The following is a 14,575-nucleotide window of genomic DNA, read 5'->3' as shown; positions in this document are numbered from 1 at the left end:
TAATACATAGGCAACTAAGGTAAGGAAGCTGGGGTGGGTGCATTCTCGATGGTTCAGACAGGTCAGCAGTGCCCGGGCCTTTCCTGACACTGCCGAGGTGGGTCTCCCTTCACTCCGGTTAATTTCGAGTACTGATCACAATCCTGGAACAAAATGTCAGTTCTGACCTTTAGGTTGGTATTTCATATTTTACCAGAATATGATATTAAATCCAGTATTTAATTCTTCAAGTGTTTAGAATGCATAATATTTTTAAAAATTGATGAAACAAGATATTTCAAAATCCAAAAGTTATAAACCCATTAGAAAACATAAATTAATCAAAAATGTGAACTTATACAAACATAAATTTGAGACACATCATTCTACTATAAATTAGCATAAAAGTGATTATTCAAAAACTAAGCAACCTAAGTAGCTCACTAAAATGAAAAAAATTATTTATGAAACATTGAAAATGAAACATTATTTGCTTTTTTGTTGTTGTTTCAAAGAGCAAACTTACAAAGAGTGATTATGGTGTCATTATTAGGTAACGGAAATATTTCTGGCAGATTTTTCCAGCAGCTGAAACACTCTCTGGCTCTGTGACATCAGTTGGGGAAATGGCCAGGAGATAATTAGAAGTTAAATCTAAAAACTTTCCACTGATGTCTTCATCTTGAAATATCTGTCTCCTTTTTGATAAGTTTGAGGAGATTTGGGGAGGGTCAGCTTTTTGTCTCTTTGGAGAGACTGCCAGCTTTTGAGAGCCTCTGGAGTCTGTGTTTCAGTCAAGTGTTTCCATTTGTCTTTGTCCTCGTGAGGGCGGGGCTTCTGAGGCCTACACCTGTCTCAGTTTCAGGAGTCACCGGTTCATACTCCATTGGTTCAGAGAGTCTTTGAGCAGAGTGGGGGTTCTTCTTTCGATAGAAGCTTTGCCTTGTGGATCCCTGTGTTCTTTTTCTTCTTGAGAATAAGGAGGTATAGAAAAACATGATGGGGCAGGATAGCGGTTGCCCAGGTCAAGATCTTAGCTCCATACTTACTTGCTGTGTGATCATAGCCAAATGACTTCACCTCTTTGTGCCCCACTTCCTCATCTGTAAGTGAGAATAACAATGGTACCTACCTCTTCGGGTTGTCGTGGGGATTAAGTGAGTCAATGTGTAAAGCACTTAGAATAGTCCAAGCACTTAGTAAGCACTGTATAAGTGTGAGGTATTAATTATTGTTGTTGTCGTTGTTATGAAAGCATTCTAAATGCATACACCATGATCAAGTAAATTTTTTAATGCAGTCAGTACCTCTCAAGACATAAATGATTTCAAATTGACATTTCTTATAAAATATCAAAATAATGGTATTACTCAACAAAATATGAGTATTTAGTACTTTAAAATAGTAAAGCAAACAGGAATACTGTGAACTGGGGAGGGTTTGATGCCTCAGCGCTGCTGCATAGGGACAGAGAAAGGGCACAGGGTACTCTCTAAGTCACACAGGTGTTTGCAGGCCTGGTACACAGCAGGTGCTCTGTGGAAGTAATAAACCTCAACTGACTACTGGATAAAGTTCAGGCTCATTGCATTTATTTATTTATTTTCATGGAAAGGCATTTTATTTTAACTATAGCAGTGTGTACATGTCAATCCCAAACTCCTAATCTATCCCTCTCCGCTACCCTTAAAAAAACATCTCCTTGGATTTGCTGGGACTCATCTCCTTCATTCGTTCAGCAAATATTTTCTGGGTACCTCCTGAGGGCCAGGCACTGTGCTGGGCTCTGGGAGACAGGAGTGGACAAGCTGGGCAGGGAGAATGGAGTGGAAGCTTACAGTAAATGAGTCGTCACTACTGATCTGGTGGCACAGCCTGTGCAATCTGACTGGTCTATGTATGTGTCTCTCCCCTGCCCCCATTCCAGGAGGTGTCAGTGCTGGAGCTGACTCTCCAGACATCCAAGCAAAATGGCACCCTGCCCCGAGAGGTGCTCCTGATCCTCAGCACTAACAAGACCATCTTCCTGAAGTTGCAGGCTCCAGGAATCCCACTCCACCTGGCCTACGTGAGTGTGTTACCTCCAACCCCAGCCTCAGGCACGGGCCGTGGGAGGCTCCTGCTGTCCACCTCTGTGGGCCAGGGTCCCCTGCTTCTCTTTTTCATTCTGACATTATTCACCAGGGCCCTGCCTCGTGAATCCCATGGGGCCCTGACAGAGAGAACGCAAAGGGCAACAGAACCTGGGATAAAGAGCCCAAACCTGGAGGTGGGAATCAGGTTGATGTGCAACCCTGGCCAACTCCAATCCTCTCTCATCGCCTCAGTTTTCCCATATGTCCAGTGGGAGAACTGATGATAGTCCCATAAAATAACCTTGTCACTGTCTTTGAAAAAGTTACAAGACATAAATTTGAAAATATTTAAGTGCAGACGGAAAAGGCCAGGAAGAAACCTAACAATGATGGACTTCCCTGGCCGTCCAGTGGTTAAGACTCCATGCTTCCAATGCAGGGGGCACGGGTTTGATCCCTGGTCAGGGAACTAAGATTCTGCATGTTGCACGGAGTGGCCCAAAAACCAAAACCAAAACCAAAACAAAACAAAAGAAACCTAACAATGCGTTAACAGTAGTTATGGGGAATTCCCTGGTGAAAAAACCAAACAAAACAGTAGTTATGGCTGGGGAGTGGGATTCGGAGAGATATCTGTTTTGTTCTTTAAACTTTGTTGAATTTGCAAGATTTGTTATAATTAGCATGGCCTAAGTTGGAGAAAAATTATTTTTAAAAAATTCAGATATTAAGTGTCAGACACATCCACCGGAGAGAGGAGGTCCACTGTCTGGGACCCGCAGTGAGGAAGCTCAGGGCTGGAGGAGGTGGGGCGGACCAGGGCACTGCCCCCTCCACATGGAAGGCCCTGGGAGGTGGTCCCCAGATGCGAGCAGCTGTTGTTTACAGCCAGAGAAAGCAGAGGGGAGGGAGGCAGAGCCCGGGGGAGAGCAAAGATAACAAGTGGGAGAGAGACACAGAAAGAAAAAAGGCAACGGAAAGAGGGCGGGCCTGTTGTGAGAGGAATAGACAGAGTCTCGGAGAGACCACAGAGTTCCAGGAGCGGGAGAGAGGAGCTGGGGACCTGAAGAGAGGCTCAGATCCAGGGCTGCCTGGGAGACGGGCCCAGAGAGAAGTTGAGGGGGTGCGGGACTGGTGGCAGGGGCAGCACAGAGGCGGACGGAGCTGGCCAGCCCGATGCCCCTGGGAGGGAAGTTGCAAGCCTAACGAAGCCAACCAGGAGGGCAGAGCCGACCGACCCCACGCGGCACATCCCTCGGCTCCCAGTGCGGGAAAGCAAGATCCTGCCACGGCTCCTCCTCCCTCTCGACTCTCCCTTTTCCCCTTCCCATTCCCGGACGCCCTGGCGGCCCAACCCCGGGATCTAGGCCCGGCGGCGGGGCTCCGGGTGACGCAAGGCACATGAAAAGCGCCCGCCCGCCGGGCCGGAAGGTCGCAGCAGCCGCCGGCTCCGACCTCCGCCAAGCCTTCCTTCCCCCCTCCCCCCACCCACGCTAAGAATACACGGCCGGGGGGTCGGGCGGGGGGCACCTCCGGAGCCGCGCGCGGCCTCGGCCCGCAATTTCCGGAGCCGGGCCGCCGCAGCCGGAGCCGGGACGCTGCTGGAGGGACAAAGAGCCTCACGGGGGCGCAGGCCTCTGTGCCAGACCCAGCGCCAGGAGACTGACAAACGCCTTGCCCTTTAATCCCTATTACATCCCCATTTTACAGAGCTGACCCTGAGGGTCAGATGCGTAAAAGTCCCCCCACCCCCAAACTCTCCAGCTCTAACCCACTGCCCCAGCCCTTCCATGCGGGTGGGCGCTGGGTTCCTCACCCAGGTGCTCATCACTTTGCCCCCTTGTTACAGCCCTGCTCCATTCCAGGTGGACCATTCTATGGTGTCTTGCCTCTTGCCACTGTCAGGCAGTCCCCCTTAGTATCTAGCCTGAAGCCCTTATGCTGCTGCTGCTTCAGCGCAGTGCCTCTGGCTTTGGAGATAGATGGAAAAGGAACTCTCTTGAGTCTGTGGCCCCAACAGCTTCCTCTGAACCCTTTGACTTCAACAGAGTACCTACAGCAGGAAGTCTTTCGGATTTCCTTCCCCAGCCCACCAGAGGCTCTCCTGAGGCGTGGGCAGTGGAGGCAGTGAGGTGCTGGAGCCACCCAGATTCTCATCCCTGCCCATCCAGGGGACCTGTCTTGCTCCTTTGTTTCTTATTAAATAATATCCTCTGTCTTCTGTTGTTCCAAATGACTTGAGGCGTGACTAGTTTCTGGGTGGTAAGATCCCCCAGAGCAGGGACCACCCCTGTTTGTCTTTCATTCATTCATATATTCGTCCATTTCTTCTCTCTTGCCTCCTCCCTTCCCACGTGCAGGGAGCACCTGCCATGCGCCAGGCATCAGGGAGAAGCTGCCATGTCAGGATCCCCAGTGCTGGGCCCAGGGCCCGGCACGAAGTCAGACAAATATTTCTCAGTGCCTACTATGTGTCAAGTCCCATGCACGGGTGGGCGAGGCAGGCGTTGTCCCTCACAGACCTTAGAGTGTGGGGGAAACAGACAGTAACCACAGATGTCGTAAGTGTGGGCTGAATGAGGATGCCTATGGAGGGGTGCGAGGGTGATGTCTGGACAGGTGGAGGCACGTGGATATCTGTCCATCCAGCTCCCCAGGTGTAGAAAGGAGATGGGCAGATCCGGCTCTGGGGGAGCCCTAGTTAGGGGGCAGTGAGCTGACTTCAAGTCCACCGGCCTCAGCACCCTCAGGCCTGGCCTCCTCTGCTCAGCCAAACAGCTGCCTCCTCAGATTATCTCCTGACCTCCTGCATGGGACAGAGGGGACTCAGGCCCAGGAACAGCACCCTGAGCCTTCACGTGTCTCCCCAGAACCCCAACCTGGTCATCTTCCAAGAGCCCGCAGAGGTCAACACCACACAGCTGCCACCCTTCGCTACCAAGGGTGAGCTCCTCAACTGGGCGGACACAAAGGGTCCCATCACCTCTGCTGCTGAGCTGAACAATCCCCAAAGCATCCTCCTCCGTCTGGACCAAGGTCAGCTTCCCCAACAGCCTCTCTGGGTTCGGGACTCGGCTATGGAGGAATGTGAATTCCTCTGGCTCACTCCTCGGATGTGGACACTAAGGCACTGAGAGGGGATGTGATTTGCCCCAAGTCACACATAGCAAGTCAGTGCGCTCTTAGGATGGTGATTACCCCTTCACCAAGTATTAGATTGAACCATGTGAAATTGCTGCTATTTGTCAGTTTCTTGAACTACAAAAACAGCACTTTCCTATTATTTATTGTGTACCTACTAGGCACCAAGCCCTATGCTAGGCATTTGGGGACTCTGTGGGGACAGACCCAGACCCTGCCCTCCTGGAGCTGGCACTGTGGTGGGGAGATGATAATAAATATGTACACAAACAAATTCTATAATTTCAGGTCATGGTAAATTCTATAAGAAAGATAAAAGGGGTATGATATGCCGGTGGTTGCAGGGCTGCATCCCTAGCATATGCCATGAGTTCATACCTTAACTTAACCCTGTGTTGACGGATGAGGAAACAGAGGCCAGGGACCTCCCCTGGGTCCCTCTGCTGTAGGTGGTGGAGGGGTGACTTGAACCCCGGTCCTCCCATGGCCCCCACTCTTTGCTGCTCCATCCTGCCTGCCCCACCGTTTCTGTGGCTGAGGATGGGCCTCTGTATTAGATGCCAGGCTGCTCGAGGAAGAGACATAAGTGCGCTTGTCTCCGCAGCCCCGAGGTCACCGTCTTCCTGCAGTCTGGAACCCCACAAGGACATGGGCCACACGCTCGAATGGAGCCCTAACGCCCAGGCCTCCGTCCGTGGCTGCCGCTTGGAAGGTGTGGCTGGCCACAAGGAGGCACACATCCTGAGGGTCCTGCCGGGCCCAGAGGCCTGGTAAGGGTGCCCGCCCTGCCCCGCCAGCCCCACCCCCTCTAAAGCCCCGCCTCTGTCCAAGCCTCAGCCCCGCCCCTGGCCTGGTCAGAGTACTGTCACCCCCACCTATCTCGGGGCCCCGCCTGTTTCCTCGTCCACCCCACGGACCCACGACCAACCAGGTTAAGAGCGCAGCCGCTGCCCACCCGACCCCAGGTCTTGTCCATGCCCCGCAAGTCCGGGTCAAGCACCAACCCCCCGCACCCCGTCCCCTGCACCCCGCACTACCGCCCGCTCTGATGCGGCGGTCTGTCTCCCCACAGGCCCCGGACAGTGACCGTGAAGGTGGAGCTGAGCTGTGCTTCGAGGGATCCCGACGCCGCCGTGCTCATCCTTCAGGGTCCACCCTACGTGTCCTGGCTCATCGATGCCAACCACAACATGCAGATCTGGGTGAGACCCCGTTCAGGCCTCCCCAGGGCTCCCCAAAGAAAAACACCAAACTCCCTGCACCATCACCCCAGCCCTGAGCCTTTATACATGATGACCCTTCTGCCCCCAACCTCTCCTTCTGTGCACTACCTATTCTTCCTTCAGACCTTCACCTAGATGTTACCTCCTCCAGGAAGCCTTCCATGATCCCTTAGGGAGGCCCCTAACCCAGCCCACAGGGTCAGGGAAGTTTCCTGCAGAGGTGAACTCCAGGCTGAGTTGAAAGACGAACAGGAACCGGTAGATGAGGGGAGGTGGCCCAGGCAGGGGAAACAGCAGGAGCGAAGGAGAGAGCAGGATCGAGCCCTGGCAGACCCTGACTGGCCTGCAGGTGCCCCCGCCAGGCTGTGTGCCCCCTGACTGTGTCTGTAGCTCCCTGCTCTGCCTCTCTCCCTGTCATTAGACCACTGGCGAATACTCCTTCAAGATCTTTCCGGAGAAGAACATCCGTGGCTTCCACCTCCCAAACACAACCCAAGGCCTGCTGGGGGAGGCCCGGAGGCTCAACGCCAGTGTAGTAGCGTCCTTTGTGGAGCTCCCTCTGGCCAGTGTCGTCTCTCTGAGGGCACCCAGCTGTGGTGAGCACCCGGCTCCCTCCCTCGCCCCCCTCCCTTCCCTCGCCCTCTCCTTGGATCTGTAGCCACGCCCAGCTGCTGTGTGTGTGTGTGTGTGTGTGTGTGTGTGTGTGTGTGTGTGTGTGTGTGCTGGGCAAGTTGCATCAGCTGGTCGGAGCCCCATTTTCCTCATCTGCATCTCAGGGACACTGAGAGTACCTGGCTATAGAAGTGCTTAGCGCTTAAGAGCACAGCGAGCCCGCAGTGACTGTCTGCTGCCTGTCTCTGCTGCCCTTCAGGCAGTGGGCTGCAGCCCTCACCCACGCCGGTCCAGACCACCCCTCCCAAGGAGGGCTGCAACCAGGAGCTGCTCCTGTCCCTGATCCAGCCCAAGTGCTCCGACGACGTCATGACTCTGGTACTCAACAAAGATCTCATCTCGGTAAGGGAACTCCTGGCCTCCGGCCCAGCTGACATGGGCAACTGGTCCTTCCTCTAGCCCAAGAATCTTGGGGTCCTAATCCAGGCAGGAGGACAAATCATATCCCTCTGCAAGCGTCAGTTTTTCCACTTGTAAAATGGGGTTGATAATGGTCCTTACCATGTGGTGAGAATTACATGAGGTCTGACGACCCAGCCAGATGTGGAACAGTAAGTGCTCAGTAAATAGATACTAGGTAGTCGTCATTATTAATCCTAAATGGAGGCTGAGCTGAGTGGCCACTTAGAATGTCTATACAATATGATCTCTGCCTAATTGAAGAACAAAGATGTTTATTATAAAAATAACACAGGCTTTTTTAAATGTGGAAGAAATTAGGAGAAAATCTCAATCACCCCATCCAAAGACAATGGCTACCAACAATTCGGTGGATTTCTTTCTGGAATGTTTTTTCTGTGTATTTCTTATACAGTGTAATCATATTGGATGCAATTGTCTGTTTTGCTATATTCATTTAATGCATTTTTAAAACTTTGACATATGTACTTAATAATATCACTTTTTTATTATTTTTTTAATATTGATTTATTTATTTGGCTGTGCTGGGTCTCAGTTGCGGCAGGCGGGCTCTTAGTTGCAGCATGTGGGATCTTTAGTTGAGGCTTGCATGCGGGATCTAGTTCCCTGACCGGGGACTGAACCCGGGCCCCCGGAATTGGGAGCGCGGACTATTAACCTCTGGGCCACCAGGGAAGCCCCAATAACATCACTTTAAAAGCACATCCAATCCCATGATATTGACATGCCATAATTAACTCCTCCTCCCTCCTTAGACATTTGGGTTGTTTCCAATTCTGTAATATTATAAATATACAGAAAGTGTCATTGTGCATATGAAATTTTTCTTTAAATAGGATTATTTTCTTAGGATAGGTTTCCACATTAGTGAGATTGCTGGGTCAAAATGAGTGAAAATTCTGGAAGTTTTGATACATGTTGCCAACCGGCTTTCCAGTAGATGATTCCAGTTTTCACTGCTGATTAATGAGAACACTTTGACTCTCTCTCTCTCCAAATTATTATTTTTTGTCTAAAAAACTTTTTGCTGATGTGAGAGTGGGAACACTGTGTCCTATTCTTGTTTGAATTTCTACTTCTTTGATTAGTAGTGAGTTTGGGCTTGGCTTCGTGCGACTGATAATAACCAAAGTCTCTGTGTGCGTTGTAACTTGGTATTTTTCTTGATGATTTTTATTAGCTTTTTACATGAAGAAAGACATTTGTGGCCCTTTGTCCATCATTCTTATTGAAATAATCTCTCCCGGTTTGTTAGAGTTCTTTAAATTTTGGCCAAAGTGTTTTTTAATTTTTTGGACATTTGAAAACGTTGGGCCATCCTAGCTGGTCATCTTTTCCTTTGTGATTTTTTTTCTATTCTTTCCGAGGCAGGAAATCTCTCTGCCAGAGCCTTGACAAGTCATGCATGTTCTCAGGGATTTTTAGAATGACGTTTAACTCTACGTCCATGTGGAAGTGTTTTGGGGTGTGGGGTATTGGGGCCTAGGAGAAGCTCCATCTGTCTGCAGCCCATCTCCCCCTCCTGCCTTGCCTCTGCCTGGCCAGACAGATGTCTGGGAGGTGGAGGAGGTGGTGCAGGGACCAGCGATGGCTGGCATTACTGCCGTCCTGTCCCAAGAGGTCTGGATGCATACACTGTAATCCATCGATCTTTGGAACATTACACTCCAGTTAAAAAGAATGTTCCAGATCTATAATATAAACATAGAAAGATGTCTGTGATTTATTGTTCAGTGAGAAAACTAAGCTAAAGCATGAAGGATGGTATGATGTCATTTGTTAAAAATGAGGGGGAAAAAAGGGACTTGCCCGGTGGTCCAGTGGTTAAGATTCTGAGCTTCCCCTGCAGGGGGAACTAAGATCCCCCATGCCGGGCAGCACGGCCAAATAAAAAGGAAAAAAGAAACCAACAAAGCCACACAATTTCTCTGAGTATATATGTCTGTAGAGAAGAAAACACTCATGATGTCACAGATCTTATTGCTAAGTACAAAAGTGTTTGTCAAGTTCAGGAAAAGTAGTCTTAAATGGTGTGGGATGATGAGAACTAACAAAAATGGGGAAGGGAGCAGAGGCATGGCTGTGATTTGGGACCCCTGGGGGGTGGTCAGTCCTTGGTGCTGGGGTGTGATGGACAGGCCCCCGGGAGCCCCGTGCCTCCTGACGGTGCCCCCCCCCCAAACCCTGGCCCAGACTCTGAGGTGCACCATCACGAGCCTGACCTTCTGGGACTCCAGCTGCCAGGCTGAGGACAGAGATGACCAGTTTGTCTTGCGCAGCGGCTACTCCAGCTGTGGCATGATAGTGACAGAAAATGTGATCAGTAACGAGGTAAGAGCTGTGGTGGGAAAGGTATCAGGGCCGGCTTAATTGGTGCCCCCTGGATCTTCCAGGCTGAGGGGCGTTTGGGAGAGCGGATGTGACGCTCAGTAGGAAGACAAGTTTAGCCATTGGTTGGCTCAGTCTCCCCATCCAAAAAAATGGGTGCATTGGGTGGGATACCCTCTGGACTCCTTTCTGGCTCTGACCAGCTCCTTGGCTCTGTTCCTGCAGGTGATCGTCAACCTCCTGTCAAGCTCATCACCACAGCAGGTGAGCTGGATGATCACCGTGCTAACCCATCTGGCCCAGGGTCCTGGGGTCCATTCCTGGCCTGGGAGGGAGCAGGCCTCGGGAAATTCAGGCCCTGATCCTGGCAAGCCAATGTGTCTCCAGCGTGCCTCAGTCTCCCCTTCCGTGCAATGGGAGCAGTACTGCTTAGGGTTATGTTCTCAGCCTCTCAAGTCAGAGGGTTCATGCACATATCGGCTGTGTGGCCTTGGGCAAATCACATAAGCTTTCTGGGCCCAAAGGTCCTGTTAATAGTGGCATAGGAAAGGATCCCCATACGGGATGAGCCATCACTGAGATGATGCACGGAAAGCACTTCACACAGGTCTCGTGCAGAGCAAGTTCTTGATCAATATCAGCTTTGGGTGGGGGGTGGTTTAAGGTGATGATGAAGGTCAGGCAACAACTCTGGACCGTGACTCCTGCTCCCACCCCTTACCTTCCTGGCTGGGTGCCTCCCCGACTGACCAAGCCTCCCTCCCATCTCCCACAGAAAAAGGTGCAGTGCATCAACATGGACAGCCTCTCCTTCCAGCTGGGCCTCTACCTCAGCCCGCACTTCCTCCAGGCCTCCAACACCATCGAGCTGGGGCAGCAGGGCTTTGTGCAGGTACTGGACTTGACCTCTTAGGCCTGCCAACTCCTGGGATTTCTCAGAGCCTTTCTTTCCACCCAATGGAACTTGACTTCCCAGAGGGAGGAGGGAGCCCCCATGGTGCTTGGTGGAGGGGAGAGAGAGCAAAGGCAGAGCTCAGACACTGGTTGGAATGTCCCCTCTTCTTCCTCATTTGCTCCAGGCAGGCCCATGACTGTCCTTCCACCGTCAAGGTTCTGGAGCAGGAACCCTAGAATGAATCTAGCTTATTTCATGAGAACAGGTAGGGCGGAGAGTTAAGAGTAACTGACCATGCCTCGTCCCCCTTCCTACCCATGCAGGTGAGCGTGTCCCCATCGATCCCTGAGCTCACGATCCAGCTGGACAGCTGCCAACTGAATTTGGGGCCTGACATGGAAATCGTGGAACTCATCCAGAGCCAGGCAGCCAAGAGCAGCTGTGTGAGCCTGCTGTCCCCGAGCCCTGGTGGTGACATGCGCTTCAGCTTCCTCCTCCGTGGCTACATGGTGCCCATGCCCACGACTGGCATCCTCAGCTGCACTGTAGCCCTGCGTCTCAGCACTTGGTCCCTGGTGAGTAGGGGCTGGGCTAAGCCCAGCTTCAAGGGTGGCTTCCGGGTCTGGAGTTTTCAGGAAGGGATGTGATAGACCATGAGGATGTGGGACCAGTGGGCGAAAGACACAGCCACAGGCAGGCATGTGGCCTCTGCGTACCAGGGGCACTCTTTCTGCCACCCTACAGCCTTCTGATGGCTGTGTCTTGGACATTGGTAGGATATGCAGCTGCAACCATTAGCTAGCTATCCATCCATCCATCCCACCCAGTCATCTATCCATCTTCCCACTATCCCATCCAGTCATCCATTTATCAGTTGCTACTTCTCACCATCCCACCCAGTCATTCATCCACAGTCCTTCCATCAGCCCAGTCACCCAGCCAGCCAGCCATCCTTCTACGATCCCACCCAGTCATACATCAATCCATCCACCCAGGAATCCATCCGCCCACCCATCTATCCATGTAGTATGATCACCAATGTAATCTCAACAAACAGGAGACCTCGGGGAAGAGGGTTAGTACAAAGGACACAAAATTCTGATTTTCTGCTCTTACTGGTCACGTTTCACCATCCAGCGGATACCTGTTCTCGGACACTCAGCCCTGGACACACTCACACAGTCATCCCCAGGCCCTTGCACTCACAATGGTCTCCAGGATTAAAAGCCTCTCTGGTTGTATGAAGCTGGAGAAGCCTCTGGGGCTGCTCCTGAGTGGGCCTCTCCCCCCAGCCACAGTGAGCCTGGGCCTCTGGGCTGACCTGGCTCCTCTCACCCAGGCATTCACAAGGGTGATGGATACAGTGCCCCCATAATCCTCATGGGAGTTGGGGCCCTCTCAGGAACTCACAGGAACCATTCCAGTAGCAGCCAATGATTGTCTGGGCGACACCCTCCCAAGCACAGAACTGCCAGCACTTGCCCAAAGGCTGCCAACCAGAAGGTGGTGGAGAGGGGGCTCAAAATCAAGGCCCCAGGGGGGTGCTGTGACAGGCCAGGGTCACAGAGGCAGGGAGTAAGCCTGGAAGCTGCTCCCGAAGGCTGTGTCACACACTGTGTACTCTTCCTCCCCCAGGACGTCCAGAGGACTGTCTCCACACGCCTGAACATTGTCAGCCCTGGCCTGCATGGTGAGTTCTCTCTAAGTCTCTCCAGGGTTCCAGGGGCTGAGGTCAGAGTGGGGCACGATGGACGGCCCAGAGGGATGGGTCTAGGCACACAGCAGGGAGGACCCCAGAGAGTAGGGTCCACAGCTGCATCTTCCAGATGGAGAGCCTTTGTTCGTGACCACCCCGTGGGACCGGATTCCAGGCCTTTGGCTCTTCTTGATCCCCAAGGTTGCTGGCTGACCTTGCTGGGGGGTGGGGGATGGGGCCTCCTAGGAGGAGACTTGGGGCAGCACTGGCCTCACCTTCCTTAAGGCCCCTAGTGTGGAGGGTACCCCTCAGCCCTCAGCCCAGCTCCCTCCAGCCTGGGCAGAAGAGTCTCTGACACTGAAGGCAGAGGTGGGAGAGGCATCTGCCTCTTTGCCGTCCCACCTGGGTCTGGATGGAGCTCCTACACCCAGCCTGCAACCACGAGGGCAGGCTAATGACCCCACTGCAGGGATGGAACTCAGAGGCCTAAGGGGAGGCTGCCTGGCCCATAGTCACACAGGAATCGGGAGTGTGGAAAGAGTGAAGCTTGGGAAAACCCAAGAGCAGAGCTGAAGAGCCCTCAGAGGTGCTCTGGCTTATCCCTACCATGGTATAGGGCTCAGAGAGGGGCAGGGACTGACTTCAGGGCACACAGCGGGACTCTGGACTCTCCGGCCCCACTCACACTTTGCTCAGATTATACCATTTATCCTTCCTAAAAATGCATCTCTACCGGCCTTGGGAGGCAGAGGCATGGCCCAAAAGGCCTGGCTGGGCCCTCTGGGTGGATGGTCATAGCAACCACGGCTTAGTGTCAGGCATGGGTGTGATGAACCCATTTGCTAGGTGAGGAAACTGGGTTGCAGAGAAGTCAGGGTCAGTAGCTGAGCTGAGACTGGCACCGAAACCTGTGCTCCTGGCCAGCACAACAGGGTAGGGGGGCAGGGAGGAGGCGGCAGTGCTGACCACAGCTGTCCTGCCCTCGGTTGCGCAGACAAAGGCCTCGTCCTGCCCGCCGTGCTGGGCATCACCTTTGGCGCCTTCCTCATCGGGGCCCTGCTCACCGCCGCGCTCTGGTACATCTACTTGCACACGCGTGAGTATCCCAGGCCCCCACGATGAGTGCTCAGGACCCCTCCACCACCACCTGGGGGAGCCCGGCGAAGCCTCTGGGGGAGTGGGGAGCCCTGGCCGGGGCCCTGACCTCCGCCCCTGCCCCCAGGTCACCCCGGCAAGCGGGAGCCCGTGGTGGCGGTGGCTGCCCCGGCCTCCTCGGAGAGCAGTAGCACCAACCACAGCATCGGGAGCACCCAGAGCACCCCCTGCTCCACCAGCAGCATGGCGTAGTGCCCAGCCCGGAGTCCTGGGGGCCACCCCGCCAGCCCTCGCCCAACAGGAGAGACTGAGCAGCCACCAGCTGGGAACCAATGGCCATGAGCTTATCCTGGGACCCCAACCCCTCCACTCGAGCAAGGATGGACAAGGCCCTCTGTGCCCGCCCCTCCTGCCTCCCTCTCCAAGGCCTGCTGCCAGTGGGGGCACCAGCTTGGAACACCTTGGGGTCCCCCCACCCCACCACGAACCTTCAAACCCAGTGGGCCTGGGGTACGGCTGCCCAGGACCACGGAGAGAGAGTCCGCTGCGCTATATGTCCACATTGCTGTAGAAACCCAAGTCCCTGTAATTTTAACCTGGATCCAGTACTCGGTGACGTGGGCTGGGCAGAAGTTGAGAACTCCAAAACGGACTCAGCCCAGCCCACCCAGGCTGACAGCGCCTCCTCCATGGAAACAGAGCCAGCCCAGAGCCACCTGGACCTGCTCCCATCGGCCTCTACATCTGGACTGGCCCAACTTTGGCGGGGGAAACAGAAGCCTAGCGGCGCCCAGCCCGGAAGTGAGTGGGGGAGCCTAGCTCCTCCCTGCAACTGTCACACAGAGACATCCCCCCGGGCAGCTAGGCTGCCTGTCCTGGGCCCCCCCCTATATACTCACCACCAATAAATCAGACCATGAAACCAGTGCTGGGCTGGGCTGAAAGGAGAGGGGCACCTAAACTGGGGTTGGGGGGGTGGTGACAGTTCTGGGTTCAAATCCTGGACCTGCCACTTACTGGCTGTGTGACTGTAGGCAGGTCCCATGGCTTC

At 53.4% G+C, this 14,575-nt stretch overlaps 1 protein-coding gene across 1 annotated transcript in view; it reads left to right on the top strand.

Annotated features, from left to right (window-relative positions):
• Positions 1-14,449, top strand: part of ENG (endoglin) — a 29,822-nt gene extending 15,373 nt beyond the window's left edge. The window contains exons 3-15 of the mRNA XM_059925689.1: positions 1,907-2,047; positions 4,925-5,090; positions 5,800-5,965; positions 6,268-6,397; positions 6,840-7,014; positions 7,290-7,432; positions 9,704-9,841; positions 10,064-10,102; positions 10,614-10,730; positions 11,057-11,308; positions 12,369-12,423; positions 13,424-13,525; positions 13,652-14,449. Coding sequence (XP_059781672.1) covers positions 1,907-2,047; positions 4,925-5,090; positions 5,800-5,965; positions 6,268-6,397; positions 6,840-7,014; positions 7,290-7,432; positions 9,704-9,841; positions 10,064-10,102; positions 10,614-10,730; positions 11,057-11,308; positions 12,369-12,423; positions 13,424-13,525; positions 13,652-13,776 — 1,749 coding nt within the window. The 3' untranslated portion in view covers positions 13,777-14,449. The remainder of the gene's footprint in view (positions 1-1,906; positions 2,048-4,924; positions 5,091-5,799; positions 5,966-6,267; positions 6,398-6,839; positions 7,015-7,289; positions 7,433-9,703; positions 9,842-10,063; positions 10,103-10,613; positions 10,731-11,056; positions 11,309-12,368; positions 12,424-13,423; positions 13,526-13,651) is intronic.
• Positions 14,450-14,575: the final 126 nt, after the last annotated feature.

Source organism: Balaenoptera ricei, chromosome 6, assembly GCF_028023285.1.
Source record: "Balaenoptera ricei isolate mBalRic1 chromosome 6, mBalRic1.hap2, whole genome shotgun sequence".
Classification (NCBI taxonomy): domain Eukaryota; kingdom Metazoa; phylum Chordata; class Mammalia; order Artiodactyla; family Balaenopteridae; genus Balaenoptera; species Balaenoptera ricei.
Note: the sequence above shows the minus strand (reverse complement) of the source record. Positions and strands in the feature narration are given on the sequence as shown.